General features: G+C 37.1%; 1 protein-coding gene across 4 annotated transcripts in view; it reads left to right on the top strand.

The window, feature by feature from the left end:
• The first annotated feature begins 4,518 nt into the window (after positions 1 to 4,518).
• The window catches only part of CENPE (centromere protein E), an 82,702-nt gene continuing 60,711 nt past the window's right edge, over positions 4,519 to 26,509 (top strand). For 3 of the 4 annotated variants that reach the window (XM_073892066.1, XM_073892067.1, XM_025873656.2), the window contains exons 1-16: positions 4,519 to 4,647; positions 6,111 to 6,202; positions 8,717 to 8,806; positions 8,922 to 9,040; positions 9,730 to 9,849; positions 10,254 to 10,335; positions 10,492 to 10,559; positions 10,632 to 10,697; positions 14,288 to 14,339; positions 16,108 to 16,195; positions 16,543 to 16,672; positions 17,919 to 18,038; positions 19,220 to 19,378; positions 22,103 to 22,247; positions 22,903 to 22,991; positions 24,339 to 24,506. In XM_073892066.1, coding sequence (XP_073748167.1) covers positions 4,592 to 4,647; positions 6,111 to 6,202; positions 8,717 to 8,806; positions 8,922 to 9,040; positions 9,730 to 9,849; positions 10,254 to 10,335; positions 10,492 to 10,559; positions 10,632 to 10,697; positions 14,288 to 14,339; positions 16,108 to 16,195; positions 16,543 to 16,672; positions 17,919 to 18,038; positions 19,220 to 19,378; positions 22,103 to 22,247; positions 22,903 to 22,991; positions 24,339 to 24,506 — 1,644 coding nt within the window. In that variant the 5' untranslated portion in view covers positions 4,519 to 4,591. The remainder of the gene's footprint in view (positions 4,648 to 6,110; positions 6,203 to 8,716; positions 8,807 to 8,921; positions 9,041 to 9,729; positions 9,850 to 10,253; positions 10,336 to 10,491; positions 10,560 to 10,631; positions 10,698 to 14,287; positions 14,340 to 16,107; positions 16,196 to 16,542; positions 16,673 to 17,918; positions 18,039 to 19,219; positions 19,379 to 22,102; positions 22,248 to 22,902; positions 22,992 to 24,338; positions 24,507 to 26,509) is intronic. The other variant, XM_073892068.1, reaches the window with a different exon arrangement.

Raw genomic sequence — 26,509 nt, 5'->3', positions numbered from 1 at the left:
GTCGGTCTGGGCTAAGCAATCTGCTCGGGTTTGCTCTCAGGAGCTTTTGTTCCCTGCAAGCTTTCGGTACAGCTTTGGAGGACCAGAGTGAAAATGGTGGCCTCCCAATCTCCGCCCCGGAGGAGCCGAGAACTTGGGGTCCCACTCCTCAGTGCACCCCCAGAGAAAAGCAGTCAATCACTCCCATCTCCCCAGTCTCCGGCCACACTCCGTGCTCACCCGGCCTGTGACCCAGCATTTCTATCTCTGGCACCTGACCCCGTGTGGAGTCTCCAAACCTAGCAGATCCCTGTGGTGTGCTCCCGCGCCACTCCTCCCCAGGGAGGAAGGGGAGTCTCCCCGGATCTGCCGCTTGTTGGGTCCCTGCTGGAGGAGCAGTGGCCCGACTGGGCCACAGATCACGGTTTATGGCAACCCCGAGCTGAGAGCCCACTCCTCGGCTCCGTCTCTGCAGCCGGCTTCCCGGCTCTGATACCTAGGAGCTCTGCCACACTCAGGCACCCCCAGTCTTTCTGTGACCCCGAGGGCCCTGAGACCACACTGTCCCAGCGAGGTTTCCACCCCCCGCTTAGCCACTGGAGCGACATCCCTCAGCGGAGGCGACTTCTAAAAGTTCCGATTTTGTGCTCTGCTGCTCTATCACTTGCCAGAAGTGGCCGATGAAGGCCCCCTCCCCCGCGATCTATCTTCCCGAATAGCGCCTCGGATTCACTTCTCCACACGTCCTACCTTCCAGAAAGTGGTCGCTTTTCTGTTCAGAGAGTTGCTGCTATTCTTTTCTTCAATCTCCTGTTGAGTTCGTAGGTGTTCAGAATGGTCTGATCCCTATCCAGCTGAATTCCTGGTACCAGACGAAATCCAGGTCTCCTACTCCTCCCACATCTTGCTCCTCCCCCTCCTGAATAAGCAATTTTGTCTTACTAGAAAGAGACACTAAATCTCTTTCTAGGTGCAGGGGGTAAGGGATAAACAAAAACGAAGTTGCTAACTTCATAGAGCTGACACTCTAGTGGGAGGAGACAAATAATATGTACATAAATTGATACATACATACATTTCTGGAAGTTATAAGTCATCTTTTAAAAGAAGAGTAAAGAAAGAAGTTGCAGACAAGAGAGTTACTATTTTATAGAGAGAAAGAGAGTTCTGAGAAGGTGACCTCTGAGCAGATACTAGATTAAATGGAAGAAGGAAAACATGGATATCTATGGTAAGAGCGTACCAGGCAGAGAACAGCCACTGCAAAGGCCTTTAGAGGGTGCCTGTCCAGTATTTAAGAAACTGTCAAGAGACCATTGTGGTTGTAGTGGAGACAGCAAAGAAAGAGAGTAGTAGAGGGTAAGGCCAGATGGTTAACAAGGGACAATATCATGGCAGGGAAACAGCTGAGACTAGGGTCTTATTTGAGAAAAATCAGGGTTGTGGGTAGCACTGGGGGTCTTAAGAGAGAATTAATATGACCTAACATATCTTTAAAGGTTCACTAAAATTGCTGTGTTGTGAATAAACTGGTAGTGGGGGTGGGCAAAGGTAGACACATAGAGATGAGTTCAGTGAGAGATAAGGTATTTTGGACCTGATAGGTAGCAGAAGTTGTGATAAATGGTCATATTCTAGAATATTCTCAAGGTAGCCCCAACAGAATTTTCAGGCACACCAAATTTGAGAGAAAAGAGGTAGTTGTGGTCTGGGTAACTGTAAGGGTGGACTTGCCATCAACTGAGAAGTGGAAAACTGCAGATCCACTAGGTTTTGAGGAGAAGATCACGAATTTGGTATTAGACATTTTAAGTTTGCAATATCTATTAGATATCCAAGATGGAAGAAATTAAGGCATATGTTTGCTAAAGATCAGTCTATTAGAGAAGGGGAAATGAGGACATCAGACAGAGAGAAGTTAAGCAGGAAGGGGCAGGATCTAATGCAAACATGGAGAAATTTTCAGAGTGGAGGACAGACAGTTGTTCACCTACTTACAATCTGGGAGATGAGTTAAATGGGCACAGACAAGTAGGTGGGTAACCAGGTTGGTAGGAATCAGTGTAAAGTTTCTGCTAGCTGCTTCTATTTTCATAGTGAAGTAGAAAAGAAAATCTTGTTTCAATAGTGAATCCCTTTCTACTCCCCTGCTTAAAACCTTCCATCCACCTTCCCTCACCATTGGAATAACAGCCAAACATTTTATCACAGCCCACAAGGCTGCACAGGACCTGGCTCTCACCTATCTTTCTCCATTGCCTAAAATGTTTCAGCCACAGGGGTCTTATTTTCATGCCTCAGACATGTACAAGACAAACTCATACAAACCTTGGGTTCTCTGACTGGGATCCTCTGTCTGGGACAAGTAAAAGAGGTACCCTACCCTCCCAAGTTTGGCTAATTCTTGTCATATAGGTCTCACCTGAGGAGTCCCCTCCTCAGGCCTTTCTTGAGCATCCCATCTAAAGGGGTACCTCCTCTTATCAAAAGTTATTTTACTTACATGTTACTGTCCACTTCTTCCCACAAATGTGTTTCATGAGAAACTAGCACCCCCAGCCCACCCCCACTTTCTCGTTCTCTCTCCTCTGACCTGCTGTTAACTTTTCTTCTCAATATTCATTACCACTGTATATTTGGGCATTATCCATCTCCCATAAGAGAGTAATAGCTATATCTGGCACACAGTAGGTGCTCATGAGTATTTGCTAATGATCGTATTTTATAAAATTAAATGAAAAAATGCAGGTAGAGCATACAACAGAGCAGTTGGCACATAATGAATCTCAATAAATGTTAGCTGCTACAATGATGACAACAAAGACTAGCATGGCCATAATCACAAGCACAACTATGAAAGGCAAATCCTCTGTGCCCTTGAACCAATCCCCTTTCTGTTGTCAGAGACTTTCTCTCATTAACTGTACGTCCCTTCTTCCTCTTTACAGGCTCCTTCCCTTCCACTAAATATGTGCAATATTTTACTACCATTTTTAAGAAATCAGTTAAAAATATACTTTTCTTAACACTGTCTTATCTGGCACAGCCAAGTATCATCTCAGTGTAGCCACAAAAAAAGGAGTAGTCTATACTAGCTCACAGCTGGTTAAGCAAATCTTGAATGATCAAACTCATTGTTATTTACTGTTTTTTTCTATTAACTAGTTTCTTCAAGTTGAACAAAACTATTGCATGGTTAAAATACTAATAATTATAAAATATTATACAATGGAAGGTAAATCTATTAATCTAACTCAGTCTTTCCACTCCAAGGAAATCAGGTATAGTCTGTGTATCTTTCCAGAAATTATGTATGCATATCCAGACATATAAATATCCTTTGAAATATCAAACAGGATCATATTGGGCACATAATTCCACACCTTGGGTTTCTTTCAGTTAATGAAACACTTTGAATGGCTTTCTAAAGTTCACATTAAGAGCTATATTATTCTTTGTACTGGCTACATAACATTTCATTGTATTGATAAAATGCCATCTATTTAACTAGTCTCATATTTATTATTTATCAGCATTTAACATGTTTTCAGCCATTTGCTATTGTAAACAATGTTGCAAACCATATACATATATCCTTGCACAGTCCTTCAAATATGTATAAATAAAATCTTAAAAGCAGAATTGCTTGCATAAAAGGCACATGTGCCTTCAGTTTTTTACTGATATTGCCAAATTACCTTCTAAAATAGTTTTATTAAATCACCAGAATTTTCTACTCCTCTAAATAATAAAGTTATTAGTAACTGCAGATTTTTGGTGAAGGAAAAGGAATAATTCCTGAAGCTCCTTAAATCAACTAAGAAAGGGAATGAAATCATTCCTAAAGAAAATGTTAACACTTTACCATGATACATATTTTTAAAAAAGAAACCAGCACTATTTCTGGGAAAGAATTATTTTCCCATTTTTGCTAATAAAAGTTCACCTCACTACTCAGAGTTTTTCCAGTCCTCAATAATTCTTTTTCTAAAACAACCTCTTAGGAACTCACAGCCAATGGAAACAGGAGTTGAAAGAAAAAGGAAAACATAAAACTCAGTTTCTAAGGAGCACAACAAGATTCTTAAGTTTCGGAGCAGTTCAGTGACTTTAAATTCTTACCGTTAGAGATGTTTTTAATTAAAAAAAAAAACTTAGTGGATTCTTTAAAGGTTTCAGCTCTTGCTGGTGAAAACAACAATTCTCTGCCTTATTTTTCCTACAGATTGCAAACTGTTTTAGGGTGAGGTGGAGGACGGAGTTTGTAACTGCTTCCTGCATTGCAGGCGCTTTTCGCGGATAATAGTTGTCCCTGCTCTAGCCAGAAGAGCCGCTCTACGCCTGCTTCCCGCAACCCCTCTCTGTGACTCCCTACCCGGCTCTCCTCCACATCCTTTAACCCCCCCCCCTTTATCCGTGGACGCGCCTCCGGCCTCGCGCCCTCCCCCCCCCCGCGCTGCGCTCAGTGGAACAATCCATGACGTCATGAGGCCGCGGCTCAATCAGACGCGGCGTTTGGGAAATTTTAAACTTAAAGGCGGGGCGGCCCGTGCTCTCTGAGGCCGAGAAGGTAGAGCGTCTGCGCCAGTTCTCTGGGGTCTAGCCTGGCAGGATGGCAGAGGAAGGGGCTGTCGCGGTCTGCGTGCGGGTCCGGCCGCTCAACAACAGGTAGGTAGGCCAGACCGAGACCAGGACCCCGCTGCGGCCTCCGGTGCGGGCCTGAGCCGGAGAGTCCCGGCTGCTCCTTCCCCGGTTCCGTGGCTTGGTATCTCCGCCCCTTACCGATAGGTTTTGCGTCCCTCTCTGTAAGTGACGGAGAAGGATCGGAAGATCTAGAAGATACTTTCCATCTGTAGGAGTCTCTTAAACGTATAACTCAGGCTGGCAAACGTTAAAGACCTTGACGCCGGCCCTGCACTGCCTTTCTCCATCTGAGCCTCCCCACCCCACCCCACCCCATTCCTTAAAGGAAGTCGTATCGGATAATTCTTACAGGCACTCATCACAGTTGGTCATTTTGCACTTAACTGCCTCTCCCTCTTCACTATATATTCCTTGAGAGCAAGGACTAGTCTGTCTTATTGCATTGTATTCCTAGGCACTCAAGACTTCATTCAGTCAATGACTGAATTCAACATCCAGAACGTTGAATGGCTGATATTTATTAATCCTGATTTTTTTTTTTTTAGTACAGTGTCCACTACTAAACAGACACTACCATCGTTGCCCCTGTCGGATTCACATTCTAGGAGAGCAGACAGGAAATAAAGTAAAAAATATAGAATGTTAAGTTGACATAATGTTAGGGGAGTAATAAATGCTGTAGAGAAAAAGCAGAAAGGGGAAGAAATGAAGTCTTTGCTTCTCTAGTCTCTGGCCCTCACTCCAGAATACTAATATATTTTGTGTTTGAGAAATAACTGTTAAATATCACAAGGTGTTTAATAAATGACAATATCAAAATGAGGAATTTCCTATATTTAAAGGGCTCATTATCTAATGCATTAGAAAAGTTACATAAACCATTACAATACATGGTAACAAGTGTTATGATAGGTGCAGAGTGTTTGCTAGAGGAGTCATTAAGCCCTCTGAGATGACACCAGGGACAGGGCTGGTGTCAGAATGAAAAAATAGTTAAATTACTTAATGGGAAGGTAAGTCAAGGTATTCCAGACACAGAGGGGCTGCATTTCTTATTTTGAAAGAGACCTTCACGTAGCTGTATGGAGTTAGATATATATCAGAATTTAGAGCAAGATAACGTTGAAGAGAAATAAACATGATCCAAGTCTAGTGTGCCATATTAAGAATTTCAGATGGTTTTTTAAAGTTTTGAGCAAGAGGAACATGATCAGAGTTGCATTTTGAATGTATCTTTTCAGCAACCAGTACTGGGTAGGTGGGTGGAAATGAAGAACTTTACAAGGAAATTCCCATGAGAAGGCAGATCACTGACCCCCCACTTAAAAGTGTTGACCCCTTAAAGACAGATTTTCCAAATTTCTAATACATAGTATAAGTCGATATTGTCTTTTAAAATATTCTTCAGAAGATGGAATCTTTTATCTGTCATATAACATGACTTCCATGGCCAGTTATACTAAAATGCAGTGTTTTTATTCTTTCAGAGAAGAAGCTCTTGGAGGAGATACCCAAGTTTACTGGAAAACTGACAATAATGCTATCTATCAAGTTGATGGCAGTAAATCCTTCAATTTTGGTAGGTTTATAATAGCATCAAAAATTAATCTGTTATCCCTTTCCTATTAGGAGTATAAAAGTCTTATCAATAATACTGGATTTGTCATTAAAGATCAGACTAAACCTATAAACTGCTTCAGTGGAAACTTTAAAAAATTGTTCATCCATCATGTATGGTAAGTAAGATAATAAATTGATATTTAAAATGAAGTTATAGGAGAGCCTGGGTGGCTCAGTCAGTTAAGCATCTGCCTTCAGCTCAAGTCATGATCCCGGAGTTCTGGGATCAAGCCCTACTTCGGGCTCCCTGCTCAGCAGGGAGTCTTCTTTTCCCTCAGCAGGGTGCCCCTCACCCTGCTTGTGCTGTCTGTCTCTCTCTCAGATAAATAAATAAAATCTTTTTAAAAAAATAATAAATAAAATGAAGTTATAATCATAGTGCCATATGGTTGAAACTAATACTTCTTCCTCTTATTCATTAGTTTATTTGTGACCCAAACCCCATAAGCCTAAAATATGTTGCTTAATGTCAAGTCATCTTTAAGATCTTTCTTTCAGTTTCGTGTATATTTTCCACCATTATTTTTTTTATTTTATTATGGTATGTTAATCACCATACATTACATCATTAGTTTTTGATGTAGTGTTCCATGATTCATTGTGTGCGTATAACACCCAGTGCTCCATGCAATACGTGCCCTCTTTAATACCCATCACCAGGCCAACCCATCCCCCCACCCCCTTCCCCTCTAGAACCTTCAGTTTGTTTCTCAGAGTCCATAGTCTCTCATGGTTCATCTTTTAAGAAAATTCTTTAAAGAATATATAGTAAAGATATTCCTTCTTTGTGTGCTGGAATAGAGCAGAGACCTACCCCAGCTTTTGTGAAACTTATATGGCGAGAGAGGCTTTAAATGAGTAATCACACTTGTGTTGACATATGCTTTATGAGAGTTTATAGCGGATCTAACTGGTCTATGTGTCTAAAAGGATACCAGTGACACTGGGACCTGCAGGATGAGTGAGAGCTAATTAGGACACAGGACATGCAGACCCTAAAGGTTGACTAGGCTGATTTGTGTGTTGATTTAATATGGATGTACTGCTGACAATGTGCCAGACATTGTTCTAAGCATGTCATACAGATTAACTCATTAATCCTCCTAACAAGCTTATACTGTAGGTACCTTTCTATTTCAGTGAGGAACTGAAATAGGCCTGGAGTCATACAGCCAGCAAATGGAAGAGTCAAGCTCCAAATCCAGCCACACTAGCATGCTGCCACTTAGGCACCTCAGAACAACAGTGAGGTCCTCTCAACAACTTGAGGAGTAAGAATGGCTAGGTTGTTGAACTAGTATCAAACTAGAAAGCCATCATAAAAGGTTTTGGAGCAAAGATCTGTAAAAGAGAAAACAATTTCTGGTAAAGGACTGTTTTAGAGCATTAACATAATTTTTAAAAAGGTAAAACAATATATCCCAGAGATTATAAAACCAAGAGTGAGGGATACACAGACATTCAGACACATGATCTGTAGGTTCTCAGTAGCTATGTATGCCCATAGAAGATTTAGATTTATCCACCCATCTAAAGCAAATGGCATGAAGATTTAGATCATCCTACCATCTCTCCTTGCTCTGAAATCATAACCCCTAAGCAGCTTTCAGATGGCACTTTTGTTTCCATTTAGTTCTGCCAACAGGGCAGTTGTATGGTCAGAATGCAAACAGTCTGACCACTGAATTTCTTGTTGCAGGTGGATCCATTTCCTTCCTGATTTACAAATCCATTTCTTATGAGATTTTTACTATGAGGCCACCATTGAAAGAGTAGTCCATTTTTAATGTGCTAATTATGCTAACAAAAGCAGAGAACCACATCCTAGACTAGTGAACTCATCAGCACAAATGCTACTGTAAACCCAGCCTCCTTTAGCAGCCAGCCAGCTAGTCATTTCCTGTAACCTTTCAGCTTTGTTCAGGTCTCCTCTTCCATATGTGTCCATTTCTTAGTTTAGTTTGAGCTAGGCCTTCTTGTCAAATATGTTATAAACTTTAAAATTTCTCAGAGCATAGTAATAGTTCACATTTCCTAAGTATTAACCATATGTTCATAATAATTCTGTGAGGAAGAGAATACATATCCATTTTACAGATTAGGTAATTGAGGCACAGAGACATCAATCTCCTTGCCCAAAGTCACACAGCTTATAAGTGGTAGAACCCGATTTGCAGACGGTCTGATTCTATACGCCTGAATTCAGCCGCTATGCCCTACTGCCTCTTAAAAGCACATAGGATAGTTGAGAAGTCTGACTTGTATTTTTTCTTTGTGAGGACCAACACATCTCACCTTATAGAGAAGTATCTTTTCAAAGGACCAATAAGTTGAAAAGAATATTGTGTCCTAAATATTTTATCTTACCATATCCTGACAATTTTATTTCTTTGGACAACTACTAAGAAAGAAAACAAAGTTGATTTGTTTGATTTAACCTCTGTGTGTATGTGTGTGGTTTTTTTTTTTTTAGATCGTGTCTTTCACAGTAATGAAACTACTAAAAATGTGTATGAAGAAATAGCAGTACCAATCATAGATTCTGCCATACAAGGCTACAATGGTTTGTATTCACTGTAGAGATATTTTAGTATTGGTTCTCTTTTCAAGTATTGATAGTTTTACACCCTATAGATTCATTTTTAATCTTTGCATGTGTGTGTGTTTTGTTTTTACAGGTACCATATTTGCCTATGGTCAGACTGCTTCAGGAAAAACATACACCATGATGGGTTCAGAGGATTATTTGGGAGTAATACCCAGGGCAATTCATGACATTTTCCAGAAAATTAAAAAGGTAAATACCTTAGCTAAATTTCTGGTGTATACAGGTAAAAGTAGTAATAGTCTCTTGTAATGATGAAAGGAAGTAGGTTTATAGTTATATCTTCATTAGCCATGGGTAAAGAAGGCATAACATAGATTCACTTTTTCCCCCACAAACTTACTTTGTAGAGCTTAAAGTTCTTTCAGTCTTCCCCTTGAATCCTGAAACAACTAATCACACCAAAAAGTGAGTGTTAAGGAACAGGAAAATCTTTCAGGAATGCTTAGCTCCTCCTTGCCTTTGTTTACCTACAAGTGATTATTAAGGAGCAGAGAAAAGTAGAGGTAGAGAAGAGGCCAGAATAAACAACCTAACTAAGATTTGGTTTTAGGTTTATTTTTTCATTATTTTTTCATTTTAATGATTTTTAATGTCCTTATTTGAACATTCGTTGGTAGGGTTTTATTTTGAGTTTAGAGAGTTGGACTGGGTGCTCTCCTAATTATTTGATACTATACTTTTCATTATTCCTGAAACATATTTTTATATTTTTGTGTTTATCATCAATATAAAACCATATGAGGTTTTGTTTCTTGTTTGCTTTGCAAAGATAATTTCTAGAATATTTTAATATTTAATATTAGCACATAGGTATTCAATATTAGGTTTTCACAAATGGATGATCTCTGGTGTTTTTACACTTTTTTTTTTTCTTCCAGTTTCCTGACAGGGAGTTTCTCTTACGTGTGTCTTACATGGAGATATATAATGAAACCATTACAGACTTACTTTGTGACACTCAAAAAATGAAGCCTTTAGTAATTCGGGAAGACTTCAGTGTGAGTAACAGAGTTGAAGTAGCTCTAAAAATAGACTTGCTTATTGGGGTTATTATTCTTGAACATTTCCCTTTAATTTCTATATTTCTCCTGTTTGTATGGTTTATTTTTTCTTAAGTGTTTATAAAGACAGCATATGAGCAATATGTATAGTTTTTAAACATTGACAGCTATAATATTTTGGTATAAGTGCCTTAAAAAAGAGCAAGATGGAAGTATCAGGTTAGAATTTGCTGTGCTTTGGTATAGGAAATAAATTGTACATATTATAGGTTTGCTTGTTATTTTCATACATTTTCCACTTATAACTTCCACAAATGAGTTCTGTAATAGTTAACACCTTCTTTTGAGATTCACACTTTTTAATGACTTCTTCTCTACTCTTATAATTAAACTTGTTTCAGAGGAATGTGTATGTGGCTGATCTCACAGAAGAAGTTGTTTATACATCAGAAATGGCTTTGAAATGGATCACCAAAGGAGAAAGTAAGACTTTATACTGTATTTCCCCAAAACACTTGTAAAAACTATTCAGTTAAATGTATTTGGCTTCAAATCACACTTTTCACTCTTAAAAATAAAAGTTAATGTTTTTCTTTGGATTTTAATGTATACAGCTGAAATATGACTTACTTTTTACAGAGAATAGACATTATGGAATTACAAAAATGAATCAAAGAAGCAGTCGCTCTCATACTATTTTTAGGATGGTAGGTAACTCTCTGTTTGGCCTTTCCAATTAAAAATGCACTAATTTTTTACAAGTTTTCTTTTCTGTCTAGATTTTGGAAAGTAGAGAGAAAGGAGAACCTTCCAATTGTGAAGGATCTGTCAAAGTGTCCCATTTGGTGAGTATTGATGGACCATGGTACTGTACCGTATGGGCCAAAGCATAATTTAATTTGGCTGCTGGATGTTTGGTTTCATAAGAACTGTTAACTGAACTAAACAGGCAAAAACATGTATAAATTGGTAGTTTAGTCTCATTTGTGGACATGAGATTACTAGCTAAAACATAGGAAGAATTCAGAGGGTCTTTCTTCCTGTTATGTTATGGTTGCCTCTCCTAAAATTTAGATTGAAGGACTTTTCCTAACCAGAGTTCTTGGAGGAAGGCTTTCCATATGCATTTAAGAGTTAGAGTGTTCTTGGAATGGGGGTGGGGACTGTTCGGTTTGTTGTTGTTGTTGTTGTTTTGTCTCAGCCAATAGAATTGAGACCAGGAGATCAACAAAAACTAGCTGGGACTGTTAAATAGTAAATCACATTATTCAAGTATATTCTTAAATATAATAAGAAAATGTTTTATATTATACATACAGTGTTTTAGACTATAAATCCCTTGAAGGGAAGAGTGATAATCTTATTCATCTTTATAGCCTCAACACATTATGCATAGTTTATGTTCAATACCTGTTTGTTAAACAGTGAATATATACATTATGCAAACTTTCCTTTCTCCACATAAATAAACCTCCCATTTCCTTCTTGCTGTACTATATCATTTCTCTCTCTTTTTCTGTACTTCCTTCCTGTTCCTTGCCAATATTCTCTGTCTTCATGGTCTAAATTTTTTAGCTTCATCTAGGATATGACTGAAGATTATTCTATTTGATTTGAAAACTTCAGGGAAAAAATAATAAATCTATAATATGTTTTTTCACTTTCAGATTTGAAAAATCAGAGTCTTAAATATCTAATTCAGTTCACCTCAGTTATTTCACTGTACCAGCGTAAAATTTATTTTAGTATACTGGTCTTTGATTTAGCAACAACAAAAACACAAAACCTAACTTCTGTTTTGCTTTCTAAACCCAGTCTGTGATATTTCACTACAATTTTAACGTTTCTCTTAATTTATTTTTAATACTCTTGACATATTCAGTGATCCATTTGGTGACTTTTTCCATATTCTTTGATGCTCTATCATCTAGGGACTATAGATACCATCTGGTTCAACCCTTCACCTTCCGACTTACTCTAAGTATCTTCTTGGAAAGAAGTCTTCCCCAAAAAAGTCATTTTCTGGCTCTTTGGAAGTGGCCTTTATTTATTTATTTTTTTAAGTGTCTTTTGATCTTTCTGGTTCATAATATCTAGCTTCTTTCAGTTCTGCTCCTTTTCTATACCCTTTGTGGCTTCTTTTTCCTACCCTCCTATCAAAAACATAGGAGTGTTGTGGCCTTTCTTACTTCCTGTGTTTGCCCCCAGGCATTCTGTTATCATTTCTGTATTGATGACAATCAGACATTTATTTTATCTAGAGTCTCTGAGTTCTAATTCATGTCTTTGTAAAGATGATTATAATTGTGTGTCGCACTGTTATTTCAAACTTCAGTGTGTCTAAAACAAAATTAATTTCTCCCTATCATAGTGAATATTCCTTCTTTCCAGTAGTACCAGCGTTATCCTGGTCACTTAGGTCAGACCCATGTCAATTCTGCCTCATCTTTTTCTGCCTTCCCCTTTTGTCCAGTCATTAATATTTCCTATTCAACATTCCCATGGGTGTCACACTCATTTAGGTTCTCATCTCTTGAATTACTGTATCATTCTCCTAGACCTGGCCCCAAGACTCTGGTCTTCCTTTCTGCAGTCTGTTTGCAGATTTCTAATTTTTCTATTGTTACTAAGTACAGCTCATGTTGTGTCTCCAATTTTAACCAACCTAACTTCACTTCCTTCTACTCCACGTGAGCTCCTCTCTTATACCTACATTGGGCCTCTTGGTGTCTTTGAACACTGATACTTGTTCCATCTTTATTCCTTAATTCATGCTGCCTTCCTCACCATTTTGCCCCTTTATTATGTATCTAGGTCTTCTGTAATAAAGATACTATACAAGAAAGATTAGACTTTGAGTATTTTAGGGAAAGTAGTGTCTAGATAGGACATAATTAAAGCAGGAGTACATAAGTACTGCCCATCCCTTAAAGTGTCTACAGAGAGACAGAATTTAAATCTCTGACTTTGTTTTAATGCATTAAGAATATTTGCTGAGGCTTCATCATGTTCTGAGCATAGTACGGCTCTGAGATTAAAAGAATAAAGAAGACATCCCTCCACCACTTACTGTCTCCACGGCTACCTCCCTAGCCCAGGCCACCATCACCTCTCAGTCAGATTCCTGTAGGAGCCTCCTGACTGGACTCCCTGCTACCACTCTTGCCCCTCTCCAGTCCAGGAGCCAGAAAGTTAAATCAAGATATGACTGTCACTCTCTTGCTTAAACCCTTTCCCATCGCATTTAGGAAATCCAGAGTTCTTACTCTTCCTTACAGTGCCCTGCACAGTCTGACCCCTATCTACTTCTCTTACCCTATATTGTCCCATCTGTACTTCACCAACCCTGCCATGCTGCCCTTTCTATTTTTTGAATACACCAAGCTCATTTCTGCTTTGTGATTGGGTGTACAGGCTATTCTTTCTATCTAGAGTATGGTTCCCTTGATCTTTGCATGGCTGGCCCCCTCTTCTCTGTCATTCCCGATCCTAGCTTAACGGGAGGCCTTTCCTACCGCCTGGTCCGAAGAACCTGCTCTGTACCTTCTTCTTTCTTCTTCTGGCACTCTCCTTAAATTATCTATATTACACTTACCATGATGTGTTTCTTATGTGTCTTTTCCTCATTTCTCATGAATGTCCTCCTCTCCCCAGCCTGCCCCATGTGGAATAAAAGCTCTGTGAGAGCAGAGAACTTATTTGTCTGGTTCACTGTCATATCCCTAGCACCTAACACACTGCCTGGAGCATGACGGGCAGTCACTTTTTTGTCAGTAATATTTGTGAAATGAGGAGGCCCATGCTTTTAAAGATGCTACGGTGTAGTCACAGACACAAATGACTAACTCAGCACAGGAAGTGCTAAAGAATAAGTCATATCTTTAAAGACCGCTGGGTACATGATTGAAAGAGCAGTTCATTCAAGGTGTGGGAGAGGAAGGATAAAGGTGGCAAAGTTTTACTAGGAAGGTAACAATCATCTTTGGTCCTTAATAAGGAATAGGGGCAGACTAGAACATTAGGACTGATTAAACAAAGGGAATGGCAAAAGGTAGCTCTTGGAAGCATAAAAATACGTGAGGCATTTAGGGCATAGTGAGTAGGTCAGCTAGAATTCTGAGTAATGGGTCGATTTACAGCTGGAGCAACACAAGTGCCAGATTGTAAAGAATCATACTCACCAGTAAGGTTTTGAACTTTGTGTAGGAAATGGAGAGGCTATTCTGACAGCATTATGGAGGATATATTATAAAGAAGGAACAAGGTATATAGATCAATCTGACTCAGAAAGGGGAAAGCCTAAACAGTGGAATGAAAGACAAGCATCCAAATGGGGTATGCAAATAGACTGTGTGTTAAAAATTGTTCTTTCAGTAGTTGGGTTTTTTTAGTTCAAGTTACCCTTACTAAAGGTTTATTTTCATCTACCTTACAGAATTTGGTTGACCTTGCAGGCAGTGAAAGAGCTGCTCAAACAGGCGCTGAAGGTAATGGAAACTCATAAATGTATTGGCCTCAATGTCATCTTGTTCTTTTACAGAATAAAAAAAAAAAGTGCTACCTTGCACTTTAGAAACTAATAAAGATAGTAATTTTGTGATGAAAGTCCTTAACATAAAAAGCAGCATCTGGGGGTGCCTGGTTGGCTCAGTTGGTTGGGTGTCCAACTTTAGATTTTGGTTTAGGTCATGATCTCATGGTTGTGAGATCAAGCCTTGTGTTAGTCTCCCGCTGGGCATGGAGCCTGCTTGAGATTTTCTCTCTCCCTCCCTTCACCCCTCTCGTGTTCTCTCTCTCTCTCTCTCTCAAAATGTCAAAAAAAAAATTTTTTTAAAGTTCATTTAAAAGCAGCTCCTATATCTGGCAAATTAGGCTACTATAGCATCAATTAAAAGCTAAACTGTGCAGTTGATAGGATTGCATAGCTGCAAAGCTTATGAGAGCCCCATGAAAACCAGATTTTCATAATTAGTAAGGAAATTCAGAAAGGTGGTGGAGTACAAAATTAATATACAGACATTAACTCATAATACAAACAACGACCAGTTCTAATATTTAGTGTACAAAAAGACTCCATCCATTTACAATAATGACTTAAGAGATCTAATACCTAGGTAGATACTCAACAAAAATTACTCAAGACCAAAATAAAGGAAACTTTAAAACAGACCTAAAGGACATAATCAAATACTTAAACAAATGGAAAAGCATACTTAGACAGGAAGTTTTGAAATCATGAAGATGTCAGACCTTTCTATGTCAATTTCCTACAGCCTGACACAGAGACACTCATCTGTGCATGACCTATATCCACCAAACTGGTGCATCCTGCAACCTGTGGACAAGAAATACATGCTGGTGTTTTAAGCTGGCATGTTAAGCAGCAATATTACAGCAGCAGCTGAATCATGCACCTGTGAAATAACAGCTGTCCAAAACTATTTGTAGTACTTTTTGTATATGTGGGGGATTGAAAACCTACATGTCCCTCAGTAGGGTGCTGAGTGAATAAATTCTGATACATCCATACAGTGGAATTTTATGCTATAAAAAAGAATGAAAAACACCAGTGTTTACTGATAGGATATATTGCCAAGTAGAAAAAGAAGCAAAGTACAGATTAGCGTATATAATGTGCTACTATTTGTGTAAAAAGGAAAAGGAAGAAATAAATGTATGTGAACTTGTATTCGTAAAAATCTCTATAAGAGTTGACTAGTAAAAGTGGTTTCCTGGTAGGAGGATAGGAACTGTTCGAATGGAGCATAAGAGTAGGAGAGAGCTTTTCAGTGTACTTCTGTGTGTGTGTGTGTGTGATATATGAGCCATATGAGCATATTAGCTTAAAAATTAGAACTTTGTTTGTTGTGAGTCTACAGGAATTAATTCGGTTGTTAAGTCTATAGTTGCCTATATTTGGAGGTTTGGAAAAAAACAGATTTGAACTGAGGAGTTAGACAGGCTCTTTTAGGAAATGAACTTTTCTTCCCTTTGATTTTATTTTTCCTTAGCCATCTGTTTCTTTTTGCTCTTCCTCTCAGGTGATAACATTTCTAGTTTACTTAATAGGTCAGAGAAATAGGGAGAGAGCTCCTTTTACTAGTGGCATTGAAAATGGGCTCAGATCCAATCCAAAGCACAGACTTTACCATCTGACCCTTTAATTTCTAATTTCTTTTATAACTTACTGATAAATAAGTTCATCATCTAGTACAGAGGTCAACTTTCATTTTCATATTTGCCTAATAAATGCAGGTGTGCGACTCAAGGAAGGCTGTAATATAAATAGAAGTTTATTTATTTTGGGACAAGTGATCAAGAAACTTAGTGATGGACAAGTTGGGTAAGTTTATTCCATTGTCCATTTACTTATTGATGCTTATATTTTGCGTGAGGTTGAAAATTGTAATACTTTAGTAACACTCAAATAATGTACTGATTTCTTCCCTGTATTAAAAAGCTTTTGTGATTCTGTGAGCATGCCTAGCTTCTTAGACATATGACTGTGACCTACTAAATTTACTTTTTATCTTAAATATGATATAGTTAGTAGTTTTGATCTGCCTCAGGTAACCTGTAAAGAATTAATTTTTAAACTGTAGCTAATTTAAGGTTCTGCATTAAAAACCAACCACTGTTGTTGTATAAAAATTCTTACTATTTTTTTCCTTAAACCCCTTTCTCACTAAGTGGTTTCATAAATTATCGAGATAGTAAATTAACACGAATTCTCCAGAATTCCTTGGGAGGAAATGCAAAGACACGTATTATCTGCACAATTACTCCAGTGTCTTTTGATGAAACCCTTACTACTCTACAGGTGAGTTTGATTTTTATTTCAATATGGGGGAAAATCGTCTTTAAGCAGAAAAAATTACCCACTAAAATTAGGTATCTTTTTTTTAATGACATAACATACCTGTTGCAATAAAACTGATGTATTGCCTACTAAATAGTATTCCTTTATTTTTCAAAATTTCAATCATTCATATCCCAACTCCATAATTTTTGCCACATCCAACACTATCATACTATTTTTCTTAAAAAAAAAAAAACTCACTTTTTCTACTTATTGTAGAAGGAAACTTTGTCTCAGTCCCATGAATGAAAAATTAGTATCATTTTCAACAAATACCTGTGTGTGTTTATAACAAAGTAACTCTTGAACTCCTGCTATCTGATTGTTGCTTGCCTTTGCTCTGAGCCTAAGGCTTACATTTTCTGTTAAAAAAAAAAAAAGAAAAAAAAATGAGAAATGTCAATAGAACAGCTGTCTCAGTCAAGGATTCGGTATTATTTAATGGTCACCTTCATGGATCTACTTATAGTTACTTCTGCTACTTACACTCTAAGAAATGTTGTTCTCAATAGTTACTGAGCACTGGATCAAGGTAGTGTCAGAGAAACAAAGATAGAAGGTATAGTCCCTGACCTCACAATTTATAGTCTTAGAGGGAAGGTAAGACCTGTCTTCCAATATGATTGCCTGGTTTAATTAACTATTGATAAGTAGAATAGAGTTCAAAGGCAGGAGAGATACTTTCAAATGGAAGCAAAGCTTCAGAGTAGAGGGGGCAGCTGCCCTGGACTTTGAAGGGTGGTTGGGATTCCAGTAAGCCAGTGTTTGTAGGTTCTCTGTTGGCATCCATCCATCTTCAAGATATTTCCATCACTCATCTGAAGACTAGAAGCCAGGGTAAATTACAAGGACATAGAATACTCTCCATGTTCAAAATTATTAAGCCACCGGGGAAGAGTATTGATCTTTCTTTATAAAAATTATAAGAAACCGGGCGCCTGGGTGGCTCAGTTGGTTAAGCGACTGCGTTCAGCTCAGGTCATGATCCTGGAGTCCCTGGATCGAGTCCCACATCGGGCTCCCTGCTCAGCAGGGAGTCTGCTTCTCCCTCTGACCCACCCCCGTCTCGTGCTCTCTATCTCTCATTCTCTCTCTCTCTCTCAAATAAATAAATAAAATCTTTAAAAAAAATTATAAGAAACCTAAATATTATCAATTAAATTAATTTTTTATATTGAACACTTAACACTCTTATATTTTTCCCCAGTTTGCCAGCACTGCCAAATATATGAAGAATACACCTTATGTTAATGAGGTATCAAGTGATGAAGCTCTCCTGAAAAGATATAGAAAAGAAATAATGGATCTTAAGAAACAGTTAGAGGAGGTATGTATGAACCATGTATTTCAGTAAAGAATAGGGTCAGATGGAGAACTAAGATCTGCCCAAATGCCCAGAGTTTCTTAATTCATCAATACCTGAGGTCTGTAACCTAAATTTAAAACAGCTTTCAAGTAAGGAGAAATCACCTCATAAAAATTTTAGTTTAGGGGCGCTTGGGTGGCTCAGTTGCTTAAGCGACTGCCTTCGGCTCAGGTCATGATCCTGGAGTTTTGGGATCGAGTCCCACATCAGGGTCCCTGCTCGGCGGGGAGTCTGCTTCTCCCTCTGACCCTCCTCCCTCTCATGCTCTCTGTCTCTCATTCTCTCTCTCTCAAATAAATAAAATCTTAAAAAAAAATTTTTTTTAGTTTAATTTACTATAAACTGAAAACTTTGGTTTCTTGAAATTATTCTAGATTTTGTTTTTTATTTCCAAAGGGCAAAATTTGAGATTTTCAGATGAGCCAAGTAGAGACATTCTTTCTAAATTGTCACAAATACATAGGGAACTAGGTTAAAAAGAAAGACTGTATGTAGTTACTTAAAACTTTATTTTTTGTATTTTCACATTATCTTGAATTCTTCTGACCCTAAGATAAAGTCTAATAAGGTAGCATAATCACTTGTCATTGTAATTTGTTTGTTTTAATCATTGCAGTTTCGTATTTTATAAAAATCTTATATTTTGGTTATCTTTTTTTAAATGAGCTAAAATTTAAAAAAATAAAATGACCTAAAATATCAAATGAAAGTCTTATGAGAACATCTGTTCTTTTGCCATAGGTATTCAAGCCTCTGCTTTTATAACTTCGCTGCCTATCATTTATATATTTTTAGGCAATTACTAGAATTGCTTTAACAGCCTTGCTATAATCTTACATATAGCATCTAGAATACACAGGAAGAAATGTGTATTTTACTTCATTATAGGTTTGAGAAATTATTGATTATGGCAACTGCCAAAGTGTTAGTATTTTGTAGGTAGGGTATATTTCATTTCAGTAAAGCCTCGATTATCGCGACCCTGAGATCATGACCTGAACTGAAATCAAGAGTTGGACGCTTAACTGACCACCCAAGAGCCCCCACATACAAATTTAATATTCTATTCTTTTAAGCTACTTTCAAGGTTTTAAAATATAGCTACATTTATTATTAATATAACTTAATATTACATTCTATAGGTTTCTTTGGAGACTCGGGCCCAGGCAATGGAAAAAGACCAGTTGGCCCAACTTTTGGAAGAAAAAGATTTGCTTCAAAAAGTACAGATTGAGAAAATTCAGAACTTAACACGGATGCTGGTGACCTCTTCTTCCCTCACATCACAACAGGAATTAAAGGTAAAATTTAAAAGATGACAACACAGACTTGGTATACAGAGACTAGGATTGGTACTCCTATATGTTTATTATATAGTTATGCATTTCTTATCCTTTGATACAGTATATTCAGAAAACCCAGAACATTTTGTGTGTTTGCTTATACATCAGTAAAACCTAAGAGGTTCATTAAAAATACAGATCTCTGATCCCACATGTAGAGATCCTAATTCAAGAAATCTAAAATACTGACAAGGAATCTATGTACAATATGTTTCTTAAGAAATTCTAATGAAGTTGATCAGGTGATTGGGAACCATAAGTGTCTAGGGTATGTGGTAATATTTTCTATTTGAAGAAACAAATATTAATCTTAGGAAAATTGATCTAGAATATAGATCAACATAGTGATCAAAATTCTGACTTCCAGTATGTGTACTTTTTGTTTTTACTAGAGTTAGGGTTTTTTTTTTTTTAGCCCAGTAGGTATTTTTTATCTATGATGGTATCATGATTAAAAGGATGGCCTCTGGAGCTTGACTGCCTGGATTTGAATCCTGGTGCTGTCAATTCCTAACTCTTTACCTTAGGTAATTTCTTAAATCCACTTTGCTGCAGTTTCCTTATCTGTGAGATAGTTTGATTCCCACCTCATAAGATTGTTGTGAGAATTAGGTGAAATAATGCATAGAATGTGCTCAACACTACATTTTCCAAAGGGCAAATCCTCAATAAATATATGCTCTTAAGATAATATTATTAATAGACATTATGTTCAAGTCACCATAGTAGGTATAAAGAAGATATCCCAAGTGCTATTTGTTGACTGACTGATGAATAGGAAACAACCCAATGGAAGGTATAAGGAAGAATATTTCAGGAAGAGATCCACATGTACAAAAGCTTGGAGTAGTGAAAACAACATAATGTATCCCTTGGACTTAAAAATGTTTTGGTGGCAGGGGAATTTTAAATCACAATGAAGGATTTGAACATTGCCTTATGCTAAGGGCAAGGAAAAGTCTTGTAGGTAACATGATCATGATTGTATTTCAGAAAGGTACAGCTGCTTGTGTGCATCCGATTGGTTGGGGCTCTACAAGGACTGTGTCTCTGGAGATGGAAAAAAAACGGATCAGTTGGAGAGCTATGTGGGAGAGAGACTCAACAGGACTTTGTGATTCCTTAGATGTGAGGGTCAGGGAGAGGGAGAGAGAGGTGTCCAGAATGACTGGCAAACATTGCTGGGTAGCTGGTAGCAGTATTCACTGTTAAGGAACATCGAATGAAGAGCAGTGCAGCTGCTCAGTGTTTTATTTGGGATATCTCCAGTTTAAGATTTCAGGCAATTGAAAATGAAAATCAGGTGAAAGATGTGAGGTAGAGATATCAATTTGGGCATTAGCTACTGCAGATCCAAAGTCAAGTCGTGGGAATGGATGGGCTGGTTCTGAGAGCATGTTGGGAATGAAAAGAAGACCAAAGACCAGACCCCAAGAACGACTTTTAGATAAAGGTAGAAGAATCCCGAAGGGAGCCAGGATTCGCTCTAGAGTTAAGAAGGAAACCACGTGAGTTGTGGTCATTAAGGGAAGAGAATATTTCAGAGAGGTAGTACTCAGCAGTGTCACATTCTGTTGAGAAGTTAATTAAGATAAATATAGACAATTTTTTGGATTTGGAAACAAGCTCATTTACAAAGCAATTTGAGCTGTGTGCTAGGAGTGAAAGCCATCTTACAGAGGGTTGAGATGACCCCAGGGGATGAGATTGTGAGCACATTAGAGGGGACTGGCCTCAGATAGAAAAAAGGACCATTTATAGATCAGCTCACCTATAAAAAGGAGGTAGTAAGAGGATAGTTGGGAGGATTAAGTAAGATGAGATAGTACTTGTACTTCATAGAGGGACAGGAGAAGAATGGTAGCCATGAAATACGGGAAAACACAAGCAGAGGAAAAGAAGAAACCAGCAAAGCAGAGTGAGTGGTGGAATAAGCACCAGGAGACAGAGGTGTTCCTGAAAGGATGACGAAGGAGTAGATGGATGACGAGGAAGGGCACGAAAGAGAAATGAAAAGAAAATTGTAGCTAGAGAGAAGTAAGGAGTGAAGGGTTTGTTTTAAAAAAAATCAAAAGCAAATGGAGAGGCTGGAGCATTCGTTCATCAAGCTGTTAGAGGGGGCTGGTGAGGCTAACAGATGAATCCATAACCCAGGGAGCAAGGTCCCAGGGGAGAGAGGAGCAATGAGGTTAGGAGCCCTGGGGAAGGCATTAGCTTTACTGCATTGGAAGAGACTGGCATTGTGAAGGCTGTGTGGAGATCTACTCGCTGAAGGAAGTTCAAATTGACCATCTGTCTGTCCCTTCCCAGTCAGAGCTGGACACCCCAGAGTGCTTTTGGTAGCTGTGGTGGGCAGCAGCAGCTTCCCTGCTAGAGAACACCGGATTACTTGGAGGTGGGAGTCAGCCAATTCCTTTCAATTAAGTCCCAGAAAAGTTTGTAGGGAAACTTTCAAATAAAACATGAATTTTAAATGATAGTTTCATCAAATTTTTTATAGGGTTAAACACTGATTTTAAAAATTTGTTTTCTCATGACATCCTTAGACTGATAGGATGTTAAAATAGGCTTAAAAAGAATTCTACCAAGTCCATGGTTTCCAAGAAATGTAAATTAATTCCCTTGTTTCATGATGTTTGAGCCCAGATCTGTATGAGGTAATTTTGATTTTTTTCCTCTTAGGCTAAAAGAAAACGAAGAGTCACTTGGTGCCTTGGCAAAATTAACAAAATGAAGGACTCAAATTACATAAATGAATTTAATATGTCAACAAATGTAACAAAAACACGAAAGGCGGCTGTAACTGTAGTGGGGGAAATTGATGAATGTGAGTGCTTTTTTAGCTGCTTTTAATTACAAAAGCATCCCGGTAAAGAACTACTTTATTTATAACTGAGTTAATGTGATAAACACATTTAATAGAATGTATGTATTTTAGATGCGATTACAATGGAGATAATGATAAAAATTAGTGATTTTAAGAAAGTGAACATTCTCTATTATTTTCACATCTCTTACGAATGATACACTTTAGTTGAAACACAAGACATTTTTATTGTTGGTTTGAATCATTATCCAGCTAAATTAGTATCCATATAACATCTGCCTTAAACTTTAACTTTGAAAGGGTAGCATTACACAGGCATGTTTCAAAATAATGTCTTCAACATTAGCAGTATTTTTAAAGGGCATTTTAAAATCTACTTACATTGATCAAATCTCAAATTCAGAATTTGTCCTTTTACCTATATTGTATCAAGGATCGGGTATTTTATTACTAATTCTAACCAGGGATCTTAATTCATACAATATAAATGGTGATATCTGTTGTTAATGTATTCTTGGCATTCATATTTTGAGCACATGTTAGCTATTTGGAGCTTATTATTACCTCCAATCAGATTTTTTTTTTTTAGTCTTTGACTTTTAAGAAACTTTATTAAACATATTTATGGATAAATCTCTTTTTCCCCTAATTCTAGCTTTCTGCTCAGAGTCGGATATTTTCAGTAATACTTTTGATACATTAAATGAGACAGAGTGGAATCCAGCAACAAAGCTACTAAGTCAGGTAACTTAAATCTATTTTATAAAACATTATCTCTCACTCTTTTTAAAATTCACTTTTTGTTGGTGTTTACGTTGTTGTAGCAGCACATTACTCGCTCTGACTTAATTTTAGTAACAGTTTTGGTTCTAATTACTCGTTACACTCCTAATTGATAACTGACATGTAGAAGGAAGCTAAAAATTGTATAATGCAGGTGTATGGTAATAGGTAAACATTTGTGTCTAGTTCTTTCCCAATAGATCTTGGTATCTATGTTTTTTTTGGTTTTGGGGTTTTTTTTGTTTTTTTTTTGGTTTTTGTTTTGTGGGGTTTTTTTTGTTTCTGTTTTTCCTTACATAATCCCGTAAGGGTTTTAAAAAAGGCTGATTTTTAAAGTGTCAAAATTCTCAGGCATATAGTAGAAGAATGATACAGCAGGGAGGGGGTAATATTGCCAAATCATACTGAAAAATAAAAGTAAATGTGTTATGTGTGGTTTTATCAAACCTTTAGGGAATACTGTGGTGAATACTCAGAAGGTATACAGTCCATATTGACTTTCTAGGCTACTAATGTCCAAAAAAGTATAGTATAGTTTTATAAATGTATTTGTTAAGAAAATTCCATTTTAGTTTTAGAATAAAATTGCAGTGATTCTTGGGAATTATTATCATTACTTAACCGTTGTATTATTTAAAATTAGGTGTTAAAGTGCTTTTATGTCCCTAAAACATCCTCTAGAAGTGTGTTGTTTTTGGAAAATCCCTGGTGTTAATTTTTGTTTTTTTAACCTGCAGTTTATCTCTTTCTCATAATAGTATACAAAACAGAAACAGGCCTCTTTTGAGTATGGTAAAACATAGCAGCATTTAGAGTTTTAGAGGTCAATAAATAATACCTCTGTTTCCCTTCCAAAATTCAGACCTATTTAAGAAATAAAACAGGCATCAGGCAGGTGGAGAATTAAATTATCAACTTCATAACTAAGGAGCATAAGGATCTGTGGTCAAGTGGACTTCCCGGGATACACCCCACCTCTCCGGGATGCACCTACCTCCCCAGCTTCCTACTCCTGACAACTTTCTCAGTTAGATATAGGCAGTTTATATGTTAGATATAGGCTTGTTTATATGATCTTTTTTTTTTTCATTCCTTTCAAAGTAGTTTTCTAAGCTAGTTCACCAAAATGCACATCCTTTATTTTACCCTGGATCAAGCTACACCATTAGAAAGATATTGAAGAAGAGAATGACCTAAGTTAACTACATGATTTCAGGTTAAACTATTTGACTAGTCCAAATTTTAGTAAGGAAACAATATAGGATTAGAATTCTCTCTGACTTGAAAATCTGGTTTTGTTTCCAATAGGAAAACTTAGAAAGTGAACTGAATTCCCTTCGTGCCAACTATGATAATCTGGTATTGGACTATGAACAACTAAGACGAGAAAATGAAGAAATGGAATTGAAATTAAAAGAAAAGAATGATTTGGATGAATTTGAGGCTCTAGAAAGAAAAGCAGAAAAAGATCAGGAGGTAAGAGATATGGAAACATGAAAATAAAACCACACTTTTAAAAGAAGTATCATTCTCTTAAAGATGTTTATTTCTAAGGTTGACATATGGAGAATCCAACCATTTTCTATGTGTACACAAAATTTAGAAAATTTAAGAAGTAATTCACTTATATTTTAAAATATTTAAATCATATTTATTTCACATATGAATTATTTTTCTCAAACATTAATTTGTTGAGCACACCAGAAGTACTGACTAGAGTATAACCATTTCCTACTGAGACCAATATGAATTTTACTATCTGGCTGAATGTTTTATGCATGGATACTATGTGTTAATGGATTTCATTTTCTTTACAAAGTATATTCCTAAATATTTAGAACATTATTAGAATGGCTGGGGAAGCTGATTTTGCTCGTGTCTTTTTCCATATCAGAGAGTTATTGTGAAAATTATTGTAACTAGTACTAAATACTAGTAATGAATTTATTAGAAATGAAACAGATCACTTAAATTTCCTAAATATATAATATTAAGCTACATGTTAAGAGAACCCAATCCAGAAACACCCAGACTTCAGATACTTAGAAATTGTTCCAAGAAATTCAAGAGATTTCTTAGAGCAGACCTTCCTTAACCTAGAGGTCACAGACATTATAAAATTATTTTGCAGAATTTTTGAATGCATATTCATTGTCCTGGAACAAGAATCCATAGCCATTATAAGACTATGAAGCAGTCTATAACTCCCCCTACCCTCAAAATAAGAGCCAGTGTTCTGGTGTAGTTAAAATATGAGTTAATTTGCAGCTACTTCCAAGATTTCTGTGAGGATAGCCCAAAGGGACGCAATGCTTTTTCCTCGGTATTGTTTCATTTCTCGCCCTCTTTTTTTTAACTTTTTTTTAAATAAGGAAAAAACAATTCAGTGCCAAAAGTATTATTTCCAGTCTACCTATAAATTAAAGTTAATGCTACATTTCATGGGTATATATACTAAGATGCAAAGTCTGTATGTTCTCCACAGGGTTTCGTTTAACTTGTTTTAAAATTTGCGTGTTAACAAAATACAAAATGTCGAATACTGACCCGTAGACATCAGTCAATAAACACTGAGTTTTATAACGAAGGGGGTGGTCTAGTGTCATGGTTAAGAGCATGGTCTCTGGAGCCAAACTTGCTTCCAAGTAGGATACAAGGCTTTGAGCAAGTCTCGGAATCTCTCCGGACTTACTTCCTGTTTCTCTCCACCCTGGAGGTTGAACCAGGTGCTTGCCAAGGCCCCTTCTAACTCCCAATGTCATCTAATTCTATCTTACTCGTTATAAATAATATGACATAAAATTAACTTTGGGCATAAGTATAGCAATAATTTCTCAAAGTTTTTTACATGATTTATATATTCAATAATAAAAACTGAAGCTCACAGAGTATATGACTTGACTCTCACAACCTGATTTTTTTTTTCCTTTTAACCACAGTCAAGGGGGGAAATAATCCTATTCTTTTCATCTTTACTTGGACACAACTAAAATTCTAGGTTCTATAAGGTAACCTAAAATACTAAGTAATAAAAACTTATTCTGCTCAAAGGCAGTTCCATTCTATTTTAAACTAAAAATATGTCTGTGTATGCAGTAAAATATGGTCCCAAACTTTCATTTTGGGAAAAGCTTAGCCAAAAAGGAGGTAAAATTCAAATTATGGCCTTAGGACATGTGGTCATTGCCCTGGTTTGCCTAATGCTCTTTTTTTTTTTTTTTTTTTTTTGCCTAATGGTTTTATAAATCACCAGAACTGTGTATCATTTTCAAATGGGAATATAGAAATACAGGATATTTAAATAGTAATTTTTAGAAGGAGGGGTAAACAAAGTCAAGTCCCATCAAGCTCAGGGAACAAAGGAAATTCCAACCCTCTACTTGATTTAACTTGATTAATTTTAGAATTTTAACAACTTGGAGATTTTTGTCTTAAGAAATTAAATATTTTATTTTACCTGCTGAAAATTACAATTGAAA

Source organism: Callorhinus ursinus, unplaced genomic scaffold, assembly GCF_003265705.2.
Source record: "Callorhinus ursinus isolate GAN/ISIS: 27379988/994484 unplaced genomic scaffold, GSC_fseal_2.0 scaffold4, whole genome shotgun sequence".
Classification (NCBI taxonomy): Eukaryota; Metazoa; Chordata; class Mammalia; order Carnivora; family Otariidae; genus Callorhinus; species Callorhinus ursinus.
This window is presented reverse-complemented; position numbering and strand designations above follow the sequence as displayed.